At 45.2% G+C, this 14,363-nt stretch overlaps 1 protein-coding gene across 1 annotated transcript; it reads left to right on the forward strand.

The window, feature by feature from the left end:
- Window positions 1–2,831: 2,831 nt before the first annotated feature.
- Window positions 2,832–11,946, forward strand: HINFP (histone H4 transcription factor). The gene is made up of 10 exons (XM_003764164.4): window positions 2,832–3,266; window positions 5,625–5,809; window positions 6,048–6,277; window positions 6,497–6,608; window positions 6,816–6,968; window positions 7,255–7,332; window positions 7,419–7,539; window positions 7,620–7,758; window positions 8,204–8,328; window positions 10,688–11,946. Exons 1-10 carry the CDS (start codon window positions 3,202–3,204, stop codon window positions 11,151–11,153), a joined length of 1,674 nt encoding a protein of 557 aa, XP_003764212.2. The 5' UTR covers window positions 2,832–3,201; the 3' UTR covers window positions 11,154–11,946.
- The last annotated feature ends 2,417 nt before the right edge of the window (window positions 11,947–14,363 follow it).

The following is a 14,363-nucleotide window of genomic DNA, read 5'->3' on the forward strand; positions in this document are numbered from 1 at the left end:
AAACATTTTAAAAGATGCACAGAAGGCCGGAAAGAAACACAAGTATTTCAGCTTTGAAAATTAATATGTTCAATTTATCATACTAAGGAAAATCAAGTTATACACAATAGATTTGGAGTTTTATGTACAATCCTTTTTCTGTCCTTTGCATATAGAAATGGTCATTTTATTTGGTATTTTTAAAATTTAATTTTAAACACGATTTTTATATGTTTTTATATCACATTTCCCCATGTATCCCTTTCCTTACCCCTTTAAGACAGCCATTCCTTATATCAAAAAAAAAAAAAAAAAGGCAAAAATCACTTCAACAAAACTGATTTAACATATTAGAACAAAGTCTGACATTATCTGCAGTGTTCTACATCCCTAGAAAGAATGACGAGAGGTACCTTTAGAGTTGAGCTCCATAACTTCACAGCATCTACAATTTTGTTGTTCTATTTACATAGCGTGTGTAGTTTTCCTAATTCTGTTTATGTATTTCACTTTGCATCAGTATGTGTATGTCCTCATGTATTCTCCATATTTATAATTTCCTGCAGCACAGTAATATTCCTTTTTATTGGGTTTGAAGGGAACTTTCTGGTCAAAGGAATCATCAGAATCAATATCATTGTTGAACGATGGGATAACTGGAAAGATCCAGAACTTGTTCACAAGTAGCAGAGCCAGGACCCTAAATCTACAACGCTTTTCTAGATGTGAATTCCAATTCTCAATCCAAACTTAATAGCTGTGTCACTTGGGGCAAATCACTAAACTTTGGGACTCATGGAAAATGGGAATAATTGGTGTATCCCTACTGTTTCCACAAACTTAAGGAAAGAAGAAAACAAGCACTGTAATAAGCACTTACTATTTGCCCAAAGTTACACAATTAGAGAGTGTCTAAAGCCAGATTTAAAAGTTGATCTGATTCTGGACCTAGATCTCTAGCCACTGTGTGCAGGGTACCATCCTAAATGCCTTAGAATTTTCTCACTTAATCCTCACATCAACCCTCGAATTATCCATAGTAGAAGATGTGAATTTTGAGAAGGGATTCTCTTATCTTCTGCAACCAACAGAGATTCAATGGAATCAGCAAACTATTTCTGGAGTCAGAAGACCTGAATTCCAATCTTCCCAGGTAGCTGTGCTACACTGGGAATATTCCCAAACCTCTACTGGGAAGGAGAACTTTTAACCTGCAATATCTTTGCAGAATTGTTGTGAGACAGTGATTGACTTTTTTTTTTTTTTTTTTTTAAATTTAATAGCCTTTTATTTACAGGATATATACATGGGTAACTTTACAGCATTAACAATTGCCAAACCTCTTGTTCCAATTTTTCACCTCTTACCCTCCCACACCCCCTCCCCTAGATGGCAGACAGTGATTGACTTTAACCTTAAAAGGCTACATGAATGGCTGTTCTTGGAGAAGACCCCGACATTTTTTTTGTGTGCAGGTTTGTATGCGTGTCCTTATATATTTTATAGGCAGTTAAGTGATGGAAGTGGGTAAAGCACTGGGCCTGGAAATCAGGAAAAATTCAAATCCAGCATCACACGCTTCTAGTTGCGTGACTCTGAGCAATTCATTTAACCTCTGCCTCAGTTTCCTCATATGTGAAATGGGAGTAATAATAGCCTCGATTCTCCAGGCTTGTTGTGAGGATCAAGATAATAGCTAAAGCATTTAGCACAAGATAATAACTAAAGCATTTAGCACAGGGCATGGCACATAGTAAGGGTCACTATAAGGTAAATGTTAAATATTATTATTACTAATACTTCTGTTTAATCAACTATGAAATGAGAATCATAGCACCTGTCTTAAAGGGTTGTTGCAAGAATCAAATGAAGTAATAATTGTAAAGCATTGACCACTTGCGAAAAGTAAGCATTATTTTTAAATGTTAGCTGTTTTTATTATTACTTAACTTTAGTTACTATTACTCTATCCCAATTACTGTAAATGCTAACCTCAGGTGATATTACTCTATTATTCAGTTACAAAAGCACTATGTAATTGATGGCTGTTATTACTATTTGGCTTCAGTTACTATTAGTTATTATTTAACTGTCAGTTTCTTCAGCTGAAGTGAAGGCAGGAGGCTTTTTGTGAAGATCAGATGAGATAACTGGAAGGCATTAACACAGCGGACTGCGCGCAGTAAGCATTCTGTAAATGGTAGTGTTTATTGTTCCTTAACCTCAGTTTCCTTGTCCGTGAAATGGGGCACCTAGATCCCAGACTTGTGAGGATCAAATGAAACAGTATTTCTTTTTTTTTATTTAATAGCCTTTTATTTACGGGTTATATGCATGGGTAACTTTACAGCATTGACAATTGCCAAACCTCTTGTTCCAATTTCCCCCCCCCCCTCCCCCAGATGGCAGGATGACCAGTAGAGAAACAATATTTCTGAAGCGCTCAGCGCAGCGCCTGGTATACAGTAAGCACTAAATAAATGCCAGTTGTGATTCCCTAACTTGAGTTTTTACATGTGTGGAACAGATGGCCCCTAGGAAATAGCGGCTGTTATCATCTCCATTTTATAGCTGAGGAGGAAACAGACGCAGGTAGTCACTCGCCCAGGCTCACACAGCCCGAGTCTGAGGCAGAATTTGAACTAAGGTCTTCCCGACTCAGAAAAGCATTCGCATTCATTCACGAAGAAAAAAAAAAAAAAAAAAAAAAAAAATCCGGCCATTCTGGAACCTCAGCGCGCCGGCGAAACGTGCGTGGCTTTCGCTCCGCACACGCGGCGTCAGGCACTCAGGGAGTAGCCAAGGGGGCCGCCGGCCGGCCGGCCCCCAGCGACGCTCTGGCTTTGCGCATGCGCAGGGAGGCCCAGCCCAGCAGGCCCGAACTGTCGCCGCGGCTCGCCGCCGCCGGAACCCAGGGAGCCGAGGTGTAGCCGTGACCTCGCCCGCCCCCGTCCCCACCCCTGTTTCGCCAGCCCAGGTCCCCGGAGATCCAGCCGCTCCGCACTTAGAGGCGGCACCAGTCCTGCCTCCCCGCGCTCTGGGGGGCCCCCCAAGCCCCGCCCCTCGGGCTGGATCCGCGTCACCAGACTCCCCGCCTGCTCCCTCCCCTTCCGTGTTTTGGTAGCGCCTGGGCCCCACCCCCGCCTCTCTGTGATTGGCTAAGAGCTGGGACGGCGGGGTCTAGAAGCCGATCTCGATTGGCTTTTGTTGGCCGTCACTCACATGTGTCCCCCCGGAGTTGGCTGGACGTGGGAGAGGAACCGAGAGAGCTGGGAGCGGAGGGCACGGTAAGGCTGGGAGCGGGGCTTGGGGCTTCTCCGGGACCCCGGCGCGGGTGAGCGCCTGCTTCTAACCTCCAGGGCGGGTCCGGTGATCCCCCCCGCACTCCTTTGGAGCAGCCGCGCGGGGAGGGAGGGGGACCTCTCGGCGCTTGGAAGGCTGGACCTCCCACGAGCTCCCCCCGGAGCTGGAGGAGACCTGTCTCCCCGTCCTTGCGCTGGCCTTCCTGGGGGCAGTCATCCTCTCCCGGAGAGGAGCGGTAGAGAAAGGACTGGGAAGTTAGGCATCTGGCCGCCTCGGCGGCCTTGCGCACATCGCCCTCGCTCCGGGCCTCAGTTTCCCACTCTCTGAAATGGGGACAATAACGATCTGCTTTGGTCCGGAACGATCGAGCGAGATAAAACCCTGCAGGAAAAGCTAGCTCGCAAATAACCTAGAGCTTTCCCCAGAAACAACCTTCTGCAAGAGACTTACATTTAACTCAGCGCCGTGCTCAGTGTTGGGGATGCAAAGGCAAGGATGAAAGGCTGCTTGTGTTACATTGTATAATTATTTCCGGTTTTTCCGCTGGGAAAATAGGCTCAGAAGAAGAAACTTACTACCAAGTGGTGGGGTTAATCGAAATGCTAGCCTCTGGACTGAAGAGCGCTCTTTCCCCTGCACCCTCTTGTCTCTGCTGAAACCATGTCATATTCTGGTTTTCCTTTCAATCAGGAGGCAGTCTGCGTCGTGGGGAAAGAGCTGACCTAGAGCCAAAAAGCCTGGGTTCAGATTCTTCTGGTAAAGTGGGACCCTGAGCAAATTATTTAACCTGCCCGCCCTCAGAGCGCTCGGGCTTTTGGGGTGCCAGAATGCAGTTGGGGAACTTGCTACACACAGTGAAATTACAGGTTAGATTAAAACCAATACCGCCTCTCAAACGTGTAACTTGTAAAGTCCCGTAGATTTATTGTGAGTCTTTAGAAGGCTTGTGTAGTCCTGACTCAGCTGCTTATTTGATTCCCCATTTGTCAGTGGTTTCTTCTTCGTAATACTCTGTATTTATACGTCTATAGGAATTGCATCTTTCTGTAGAGTATTAGGTTCTTAAAAGAAGAGATCCTTTTTTGGTCGTATAAAAGCATCTTTTAAATTACTTCACAGGTTAGTTGTGTGAATCCAATGAGGTAATAGATGCAAATATAAACATAAGCCACATTTTTTAAGACCTTTCAGGCCTGCAGAGCACATCCTCACAATCGAATTGTAAGGTAGGTGGTATAAGTGTTATGATCCTCATCTTACAAAATGAGTAAACTGAGGTTCTGAGGAATTTGAGTGATTTGCTGAGGATCCCACAGCGAGGGATTTTAAATTAGGTCTTTTACCTTCGCATCTTATATTGTTTACTGAAATATGCTGCCTTTTTTTAATCAGTGGTTTTATGGGTCCTTTCAGGGCATCTGAAGTCAAAACTACTTAAATTTACTTAAAACTACTAAGATTTTAATGGATATGATAGATGGACATGATAAACAAACGTTTTTTGAAAAGGGGTTCTTTAGTCATTTTTAAGAGTGTGAAGGGATCTTGATACCAGAAAGTTAGGAAACCCACTGGCCTAGCTCTATCCCTAGGTTTTACATCTAAAAAAACTTAGGCCCAACAAGGTTTAATGACTTTCCCGAGGTCACACAGGCAGTATGGATGAAGATTAATAATATAGAAATGATTTATTCTGAAAAATAAGTAGGGTTTAAGCTGAAGGGAGAGAGAGAGAAGTGATTCAGATAAGGGGAACAAACTGACTTTACAGGCAAAGAAGTGAGAAGAAATATTCTTCAGAATACGAGTTCCAAGAGATAGAAATGAGGAGGATCACATATCATTGGTATGAGGGAGCCAGGAGACAGTAAATCATATGACTGAGAAATAATTCTTTTAAGACCTTGTTTGACCTAATCAATTCATAAAAGAAAGTAGGAGAAATAAACCTGGGAGATTGGAGGAAAATTGAATAAAATCACTGGATAAATCCCTAGAACATTGTGTAGTTTCAAGGGTTTCGATCACTATTGTCCTAAATTGCTTCTTAATAATGTCCTAAAAGAATAATAGCAAGCTAATATTTATGAAGTGCTTTAAAGTTTGCAAAGAAGTTTTACAAATATAATCTTATTTCATCCTCATAACAACCCTGGGAGGTTGGTGCTATTGTTTATCCCCATTTTACAGAGGAGAAAATAGAGGCCTGGAGAAGTTTAATTGACTTGTCCAGCTAAAGCAATGGGGTCACATTTGGACTCGAGTCCTCATGATTGCTGGCTCACCGAAGTACTTTGCTTCTGGCTATTGGACAGCTTGTAACTATATTCCTTTTACTTCAGTGTGGCAATTATGCCACCCCCAACAAAGGTTCCCCGAAGGGAGGCCCTGATGCTACAGTGTGAATGGGGGTCCTGTACCTTCGTGGCCTCTGCTGTGGAGGAGTTCTGTGAACACGTCACGCAGCACCTCCAGCAGCACCTCCAGAGCCCCGAGGAGGAGGATGAGGATGAACTGGACCCACTTGGTGAGTGAGCAGAGGCCAAGGGAAACAGAGTGAGACCTGGGAGAGGTGGGAGAAGACCAGCTCTGCCTTGGCTCTGTTGTCCTTGGATAGACTGGAAAGAGAGGGCTGAGTGGAAGGGAGGAATGGGAGCATGTCTTCAAAAGAGATTTAGGGATTGAGCACCAGGCTAGAGCCAGAGGTGGGGTTTGCCCTGTCCTGGAGACAGAGGGACCTGAGTTCTGTCTTTCCTCCATCTCAGCTGAAGAGTACTCCTGCTTGTGGCAAGAGTGTGGCTTCTGCTCCCCAGACAGCTCAGCTGACCTGGTCCGCCATGTTTATTTTCACTGTTACCACACCAAGCTGAAGCAGTGGGGACTTCAGGCTCTGCAAGGCCAGGCTGGACTCAGCCACTGCCTGTTGGACTTCCAAAGCCGAAACATGATCCCTGACATTCCTGACCACTTCTTGTGCCAGTGGGAGCACTGTGAGGTTAGCAGGCAGGGGCCAGGGCAGGGGGGAAGGATGTGTTCTGCCCCAAATAGAGAGACCTTGTATCCCTATGAAGTATTATCAAGCACTGTCCTTCCTCTGCTTCCTGCTGGCTTCCTCTTCATCTTGAAGGTGGTCAGGATTAGAGTATTACCTTGGCTCACTAAAATTGCCCCTCTACGTGTGCCTTGCCCTTAGTTCCCCTCTTCCCCTCAACAGAGCTCCTTTGACAATCCAGAGTGGTTTTACCGGCACGTGGAGGCCCATAGCCTGTGTTGTGAATACAAGGCAGCCAGCAAGGAGAACCATGTGGTACCATGTGGCTGGAAAGGTGAGCGAGACTTCAGGCATCTCTGGAGATGTTCTGGAGGGAAATCCTGCCTTTGTGGGTGGGAGGGCTGGGGAGAGTACCCAGAGCTTTCAGCTTCCCACTCTGTAACAAAGTGAAAGACCTGGCTATTGGACCAGAGAGGGGTTTGGAGGAAGGTGGGGGTGGGTGGGGGCAGGTCGGAGGGGCCTGACTTGGTGTCTTCCCCAGATTGCACCTGTACCTTCAAAGGCCGCTGTAAACTGAGAGAACACCTTCGGAGTCACACCCAGGAGAAGGTGGTGGCCTGCCCCACCTGTGGGGGCATGTTTGCCAACAACACCAAGTTCTTTGACCACATTCGACGCCAGATGTCCCTGGACCGTGAGCTTCGGGGTGTTGGGAACTAAGGGGGGAAGGAACCAGCTGGCCCGCTTCAAGTCACTTTTGATAGCTGTGCCACCTTAGATGGTCACTAGGTCTTTGAAGGCCTCAGGTCTCTCATCTGTGACATGGAGGTGGGCTGACTAAATGAGCCAGTTTACCTCAGAGACATTCTGTGATGAATGCCTGAAAGTTCCCCTCCTTCCCAGGTCTTGTGTTGTCTTCCTGTCTCCTCACCTCCTGTTTCTCTGTGGCCTCTCAGAGCTCTCTCCTTTTCCCACTTCAGAACAACGATTCCAGTGTTCCCATTGCTCCAAGAGGTTTGCCACAGAACGGTTGCTGAGGGACCACATGCGCAACCATGGTCAGTTTCCCAAACCCCTCTCTCCAGGTTTTCTCCTCTTCGTCCCTCCCTCTCCCCCACATCCTTCTCCTCTCTGCTCCCTGCAGTAAATCACTACAAGTGCCCTTTGTGCGACATGACCTGCCCGCTGCCCTCCTCCCTCCGAAACCACATCCGATTCCGACACAGTGAAGACCGGCCCTTTAAATGTGACTACTGTGACTACAGGTGAGGGGAGGCACAGCTGCTGGGAACGGCCCAGTCACAGGGTCCTTCTGCGCTGGTGACCCTTTTCCCTCTTCTGCCAGTTGTAAGAATCTGATTGACCTCCGGAAGCACCTAGACACTCATAGCAAGGAACCCGCCTACCATTGTGAGTTTGAGAACTGCAGCTTCAGTGCCCGCTCCCACTGCTCAATCAAGTCCCATTACCGAAAAGTGCACCAAGTGAGTAGGACTGGGGGAGGGGAAAGGAGGCAGAGCAGGGGTTAGGGCCAGGCCAAGGCCTGGGGCTGGACTTGCACCCACACAGGAAGGTGTAGAGTCCTGTGCAGGGGGAGTGATAGGGATGGGACCTGGGATTTCATTGTGTAGGGAATTCCTAGAGGAGGAAATTCTCCCATACAGGGGCAAGAAATCAGGTCTCCCTTGCTCTTGAGGACGGCTTTCTAGCAGCTACACTGTATTCCTAGGGAAGCTAAGAAGATTAAATGAAACCCTCTCAGTGCTGTGCTGGAAATGACAAGTTAGTCATAATGTGCCTCCCAGATAACTTCTGCTAAGCAGGCAAGGCCCGAGGCAGTATTCTTATCTGGTGGCTGATGGGGTTGGGGATGGCTTGAATGGAGAAGGTGGGCCGGTGGGGATTTCAACAGATGGACTTTTCCATCAGGGTGACTCGGAGCCAAGATACAAATGTCATGTATGTGACAAGTGCTTCACTCGAGGCAACAACCTCACTGTCCACCTCCGAAAAAAGCATCAGTTCAAGTGGCCCTCAGGGCATCCCCGTTTCCGGTAAGTTCTCCTTCCCTTCCCTAGGTATTCCACAAGAGCATTAATGGTGTTTAGACTTTGAATGAGCTTACCTTTGAATGTTTACTTTCCATACAACTTCCTAAGGATTTTACACACTTCATTCCATTTTATCCTAACAAACACAAGGGGCAAAAATGATAATAATTGTAATAACTAATATTTATATAGTGCTTACTACATGACAGTCACTGCTAAGTGCTTTGCATTCATTTGATCCTCACAATGGCCCTATGAGGCACTTGCTATATTTATCCTCCCCCCCTTTTTTCCCCCCCAGAAAACTGAGACAGAGAGTGGTTAAGTGACCTGCCTAGGGTCACATAGCTAATAGCTGAAGCTATTTTTGGACCTGGGTTTTTCTCACTCTGGACCTGGTGCTCCATCCGATATCCAGCTAAATAAATTACTTGTCACAAGAAAACAGTGATTTGAGGATGGAGCTGGAATTAAGAATTTAGTTTAATATTTAAATTCAAGTGTTTATTAGCTTTTACTATGTACAAGGTCCTGCATTGGTTGCTGTGGAGAAGCACAGAAACAAAATTGAATAATAGTGTCTGTTTTCAAAGAGCTTATAATTTAGTAGAAGGAGATAAGATTGATACATAATAATGCAAAATAGCATGTAAAAACAATCATGGTTCCTTAGGAGGTAGCAAGTTCTTCACTGGTAGTCTCCAAGTAAAGGTCTCTTGCACCTCTGAAATTCTGTGATTTGGGACACAAACAGTTTCCCAAACCCCTCTCTCCAGGTTTTCCTCCAGTACAGATAGAGTGCTGTGGAAGATCTAAGGAGGATATTCCTGCCAGCTGAAAAAGGTCAGGGAAGGTTTTCCTTGGAAGGAGTAAAGTTAAGTTTTAGAGGATAGGCAAGGGATCAGTAGGTGGAAAAGCATGATCAGGACATTCCAGGGATGAAAAATGAGGTGAGAGGCCAGAAGCTGAAAAGTAGCAAGGGGGGATAATGATTGGTAAGATTGTTGAGTATAGGGAGGAGAGAGATGTTAAAGCCATGAAGGACATTGGAGGCAGTTTTTAGAATGCCTTGGATCCAAAGTCAAGAACTTTGTGTACCTTTTTTTTTTTGTAACAGGTTTGAAATGATCAGTGTTGTATATTGGAAGGACTATTCAGACAAGAGTGTAAGGCATTGTCATATAGAAGAAGAATTTGCTTTAGTCTATTTATTTGATCAGCGCCAGTGCTACAGGAACCATCTCAGGGACAAAAAAAGGAAAACTTCCTTACTTTTAGAGTGGAAATACAATGTATGGTCTTTTCCACCTCAGAGGAGGTGTTGAAACAGGACAGAGGGGTGTTTCACTGGAATGTTACAGGAGACTTTTTTTAGTTTATATTTTTAATTCCAGTTCTTTTGTTCCACTGCAGTCCCATATTGAGAAGGGAGGAAACACAATACCTATTATCCTTATACGTTTCTACATTAGCCATGTTTGGAAGGGAGAGCAATATAAGCAAGAAAAATAAAATGAAAAAAAAAAAAAAGCTTCCATCTGTACTCAAGTTTATAGATTCTCTCTTTGGAGATCTTCCTACAATATTGCTGGAACTATGTACAAATGTTATTCTCAGAGACTTGCTTTGGGTGAGGATTGAAGGTTCTCAACAACTCTGGGATTCTTCAGTCTATGGCTAGCTCTCTAAATTCATCTTCTTAATAGATTTAGGTTCTTTGAAAGCAGAAACTATTGTTATTATTATTATTATTATTATTTTTTTTTTTAATTGAACTCAGGGCTTGGTGCTTGCATTGTACATAATATGTTTGATGAATGAATCAGTTGTATCAAGGTTTGTCCAGGAGTGGAGAGACCAGTTAAAAGACTACTACCTTGTCTTTCCCATTGAACCTTCCATTTTCCCATTTTGAGTAAGGTTCTTCACAAACCTGTCCCGTAAATATTACTGCTCCCCCTCACCTCACTCACAGGACTGTGAAGAAAGTGGTATGCAAAACCTTCAGTCACTCTCCTGTGGAGTAGGTGTTAGATCATTCCAGGTGTAGGCATGGAAGGGATGGTAGAGGCCATTGTCTCCTAGCCTCTCATTTTACAGGCTGAGAGAAGTAATGTGTCTGGGCTCTGTGGCAGTATTTGAATTCATGTTTTCCTGACTCCCAGCTCAGGACTCCGCCAGTGGGCCACCTAGCCCACTTTTTCCCCTTTCCCTGACATTACCAGTGAATACCCCTGCTTTCCCAACCCCCAGTCTTGATGGAAACAGGTTCCTGTTATCTTTCTTCTTCAGGACCCCTGTGTCTGGACCTCCCCTCCCTCTGTGTGTGGGGGTTCCTGATTCTCATGTCCTCGCTTCCCAGGTACAAGGAACATGAAGATGGTTACATGCGCTTACAGCTGGTTCGTTATGAGAGTGTGGAGCTGACTGAGCAGCTTCTGAGGGAACGAGAAGAGCAGGGGGGACCAGGCCCAGGGGCAGCACTGACTGAGGGCAGCCTACAAGGCATTATCCTGGAGTCGGGACCTGAGGAGCAGGGGCCTGAGGAGGAGGAAGAGGAAGAAGAGGAGGAGGCAGAAGGGGAGGAGGAAAATGAGGGAGCAGCCCCTTCAGCTTCTGCTCCCCAGGACTCTCCCAGCCCTGTCATTCATGTGCTGAACAGGACCAATTCCCAAGGCGAGCATGAGACAGTCTATTATGTCCTAGCCCCAGCCCCTGGAGCTCAGCCCCCTGCATCGGGAGAGGGAGCCCCAGACCCTGATCCCCCTGATGGCATCATGGAAAAACTACACAGGACAGCCGAGGAGCTGGGAATCTTAATTGAGTGAGGGACTGAAAGTCCCTCTCCCCTTGGGGCTTGGTGAGCCATTATTTTCTCACCCTGCATTTGAGATTGCTCTTCTTTTTAAAAGTTTTTTTTTTTAATTTTTGTTCTCTTCTTTTATTCTCTGCTATGGTCTACTCTAGAGGACCTTCTGAATTGCTCTAGGTAAAAAATGTGAGGGGCAGTGTGTGTGTGTGTGTGTGTGTGTGTGTGGTGAAGAGTGAAGTCTCTTAGCTCAAGAGCCAAACTTGAGAAGACAGGATCCCCTGGGAGAGGAGGAGGAGGAGGCTATTGAGGGGATACTTTGGGAGATCAACCGTTGGGTCACCCTAAGGAAAGGCAATGTCTCTTTCAACTATGACCCCAGAACAGTGAGGGGTTTAGAGTGTTTTTTTTCCAAGAGCCCAGACCACGGACAGTTATGGCAGCAGTTCTAAAAGTCTCCCCAGAATTTGGATGGGTTGTTTGGAGGTGGAAGGACATTTCATATTAAATTCCCAATCTTGAGCCTGTTGATCATAGACAGTGTTCTTTAAGGGACACTAATTTCCTGGGATTATCTAGACCAGAGGTGTCTCAAGGCTTTTCCCCATCTGTTCTACAAAGGCCTCTACCATTTCACTTAGTCCCCCATCCCCAAGCCAAGAGACTTTTGCCCTGGTCTCTGGGTCTTTCCTCCATCCCCATTGGTGGATTACCCTCAGGGACAAGGTTGGGGGAGGCATTCATTAGGGGTACTGAATATCAGTATGATCATATGATGGCGTTTCTTATTGGCAATAAACACATTATGCCCATTTCATGTTCCTTATTTCTCGTATCTTTGCTCCTTTGTCCACCCATTCCTGATTGAGGAGTTAAATTTTTCCTGCGCTCAGCAATCTTTTTCTTAATGTCACCATTCCTACTTGTGATTTGATGAGGACTTTTCCATTGGCTGAACAATTAAGGGTGTTTAGGGGAGGAACCTGGGAATGGAGGAGGGCTGACATGTTCCAGGTACCAGGTGAGACTACCTGTCTTTCTAATCATGGCCTCACTTCTAAGAGAGGTTGGTCAGGGTGGGGTCTATTTGTGACTAAGAGTCTCTTTGTCAGAAACCTCTTCACATTCCTTTTGTTTGCCTTGCCTTGCAGGTGGAATACTGGGAAGATCTTCCCCTTAGAAACACACCCTTAGTTGGTCAAGCCAGTGTAGTATGCGTGAGCCAACCAGAAGGGGCATAGGGACTGCAGGAAGAGTTGGACCCGGGTCGCATGGAGATAGCTCTCCTGGACGCCTGGAGTTTTAGGTCAAAGAAGCATTGCCCTGGGTTTGGGTCTGGTTGGTGGGAATTCTTGTTCTTAAACCATCTGTGAAGAAAGGCCATGCAAGAGGACCAAGTGATGGAAAAGCTGTGGGTGGACATACTGGATTAGAATTTCATCCTTTCTTCTTGTTTGCTCTTGAAATCCGGACTTCTTCACATTCAGCAGCCAAAGGATAAAGCCTTAACAGTAGCTACACCTAGGGACGGGACTTCGTGGCAGGCATTTGTGGGGCAGGAGCAGGGCATGGTACAGCAACTAGACCGGTAGCTTTTAGGCTGAAGAACCCAGCAGTTTCTGGAAGCTGCTTTTGCATCTGGAGAAGCTGGAGCTATGGTAAGAGAGCTGGTTTAGACCTCTACCAGTGCAGTCACTTAGGGACTACTGTGCACAGAGCCAAGTATCAGTGGGATGGAGAGCCAGAACCACTTCAAAGACTCAGTGACTGGTGAGAAGGATCTTGCTTCCCTCTTTCACCCCTCCTCCCTGTAAGACCAGAAGATAGGCCGTAGAAGCCAGCAGCAAACCTCTTAGCCTTTTGTACTCTCTAGAGGTATGAGAGGAGGTTCAGCAATAATTGGGTGGCATAAACACACAGTACACTGAACTTTTCCCCTTACATTCTCAATATGTTGAATAAATCAGGACTGCTGAATATATTACTGTTTTATGACTGTATTGGTTGGTTGACAGAGAGCAGGAGATATTTGGTGAGATTAGGGATGGGGAGGAAGCCACATAATGAGTTTGAGATTTCTCTAATTTTTAAATTTTTGCATAATATTTAGTAACTCCTAGGTTAGAATTCAGAACCCAGGTCAATGAGAATTTCTTTCCTGGTAAGCTTTGTGAAGCTATTTGGTGGGGATGAATTGTGTATGTGTGCATGGATCAAAGTACTGCCCTGGTGGCCAGAGTACATCACCCTAGAGAACAAATTGATAACAGGTTCTCCAGTGGTTAATGGTTCAGTGACACCTCTCTGTCTGAAGATTTATGGAAAACAGACACAAGAATTAACTGGTGTATCCAAATTGTCCAAATGAATTATTTTTCTCAACCTCAACCATGGGCTCACTTTTTAGAGTGGAAAGAATTGGCCTGAAACAGGATAAACAAGGAGGTAAGGATTCAAGCTAAAGGCCAAGATGAAGAACATGGACAAGACCCAGAGGCCTTTGTCTGATAGGTGCCGTTGCTTCCCATATGATCCGGACTTCCCTCCCTCCCATCCATCAACAAATATTTATTGAATAATGACTCTTCCCCTAATTCCATACAACTGGTGTCTCATGAAATCATTAGCTTCAATTCTTATTTTCAAGGAGTTTTTTCTTTGATGGGTTTTTATACCTCTTGTTCTCAGCAATTTTTTCTAAAAAGAAAAAAAGAATTTTCCTTCTACTGCTCGTATTTATATATATTTTTTGAAAGTAATTGGAGTTGTCTTGCTGGAGGTCACATAGCTGATAAATATCTGAGGCCAGTTTTGAATTCATCATTTTGACATAGGCCTGTGTTCTGTCCACTGCACCACCTAGCTGCCCCTACTACTGTAATTTGAAATCATTTTTTTCAGGGTTTTGTTTTGTTAACTCTTGCTTTAACTCTTCCAGGAATTCTATTTGGACTTGTATTCAAGCTGGACTTTTCTTTGAAGTGTTGCTTGTAGATGTTTTTAAGTCATTCTTTTCTTCTGGGTCTGTATTTTGCCCTTCCCTGTTGCCATAATAATTCTTTATGATGGGAGTCTTATTTTGTTTATTTGTTTGCTCATCATTCCAAAGCTTGCTCTTGGCTTTGGACTTCATGTTGGGGCTGGGCTCTACACACTCCTGGAGGGAATGTCTCAACTGAGCTTTTGTCCTCTGATGTTTTGCTGCTTTCACTTTGGGGACCTGTAAGCT

Source organism: Sarcophilus harrisii, chromosome 3 (genome assembly GCF_902635505.1).
Source record: "Sarcophilus harrisii chromosome 3, mSarHar1.11, whole genome shotgun sequence".
Lineage (NCBI taxonomy): Eukaryota > Metazoa > Chordata > Mammalia > Dasyuromorphia > Dasyuridae > Sarcophilus > Sarcophilus harrisii.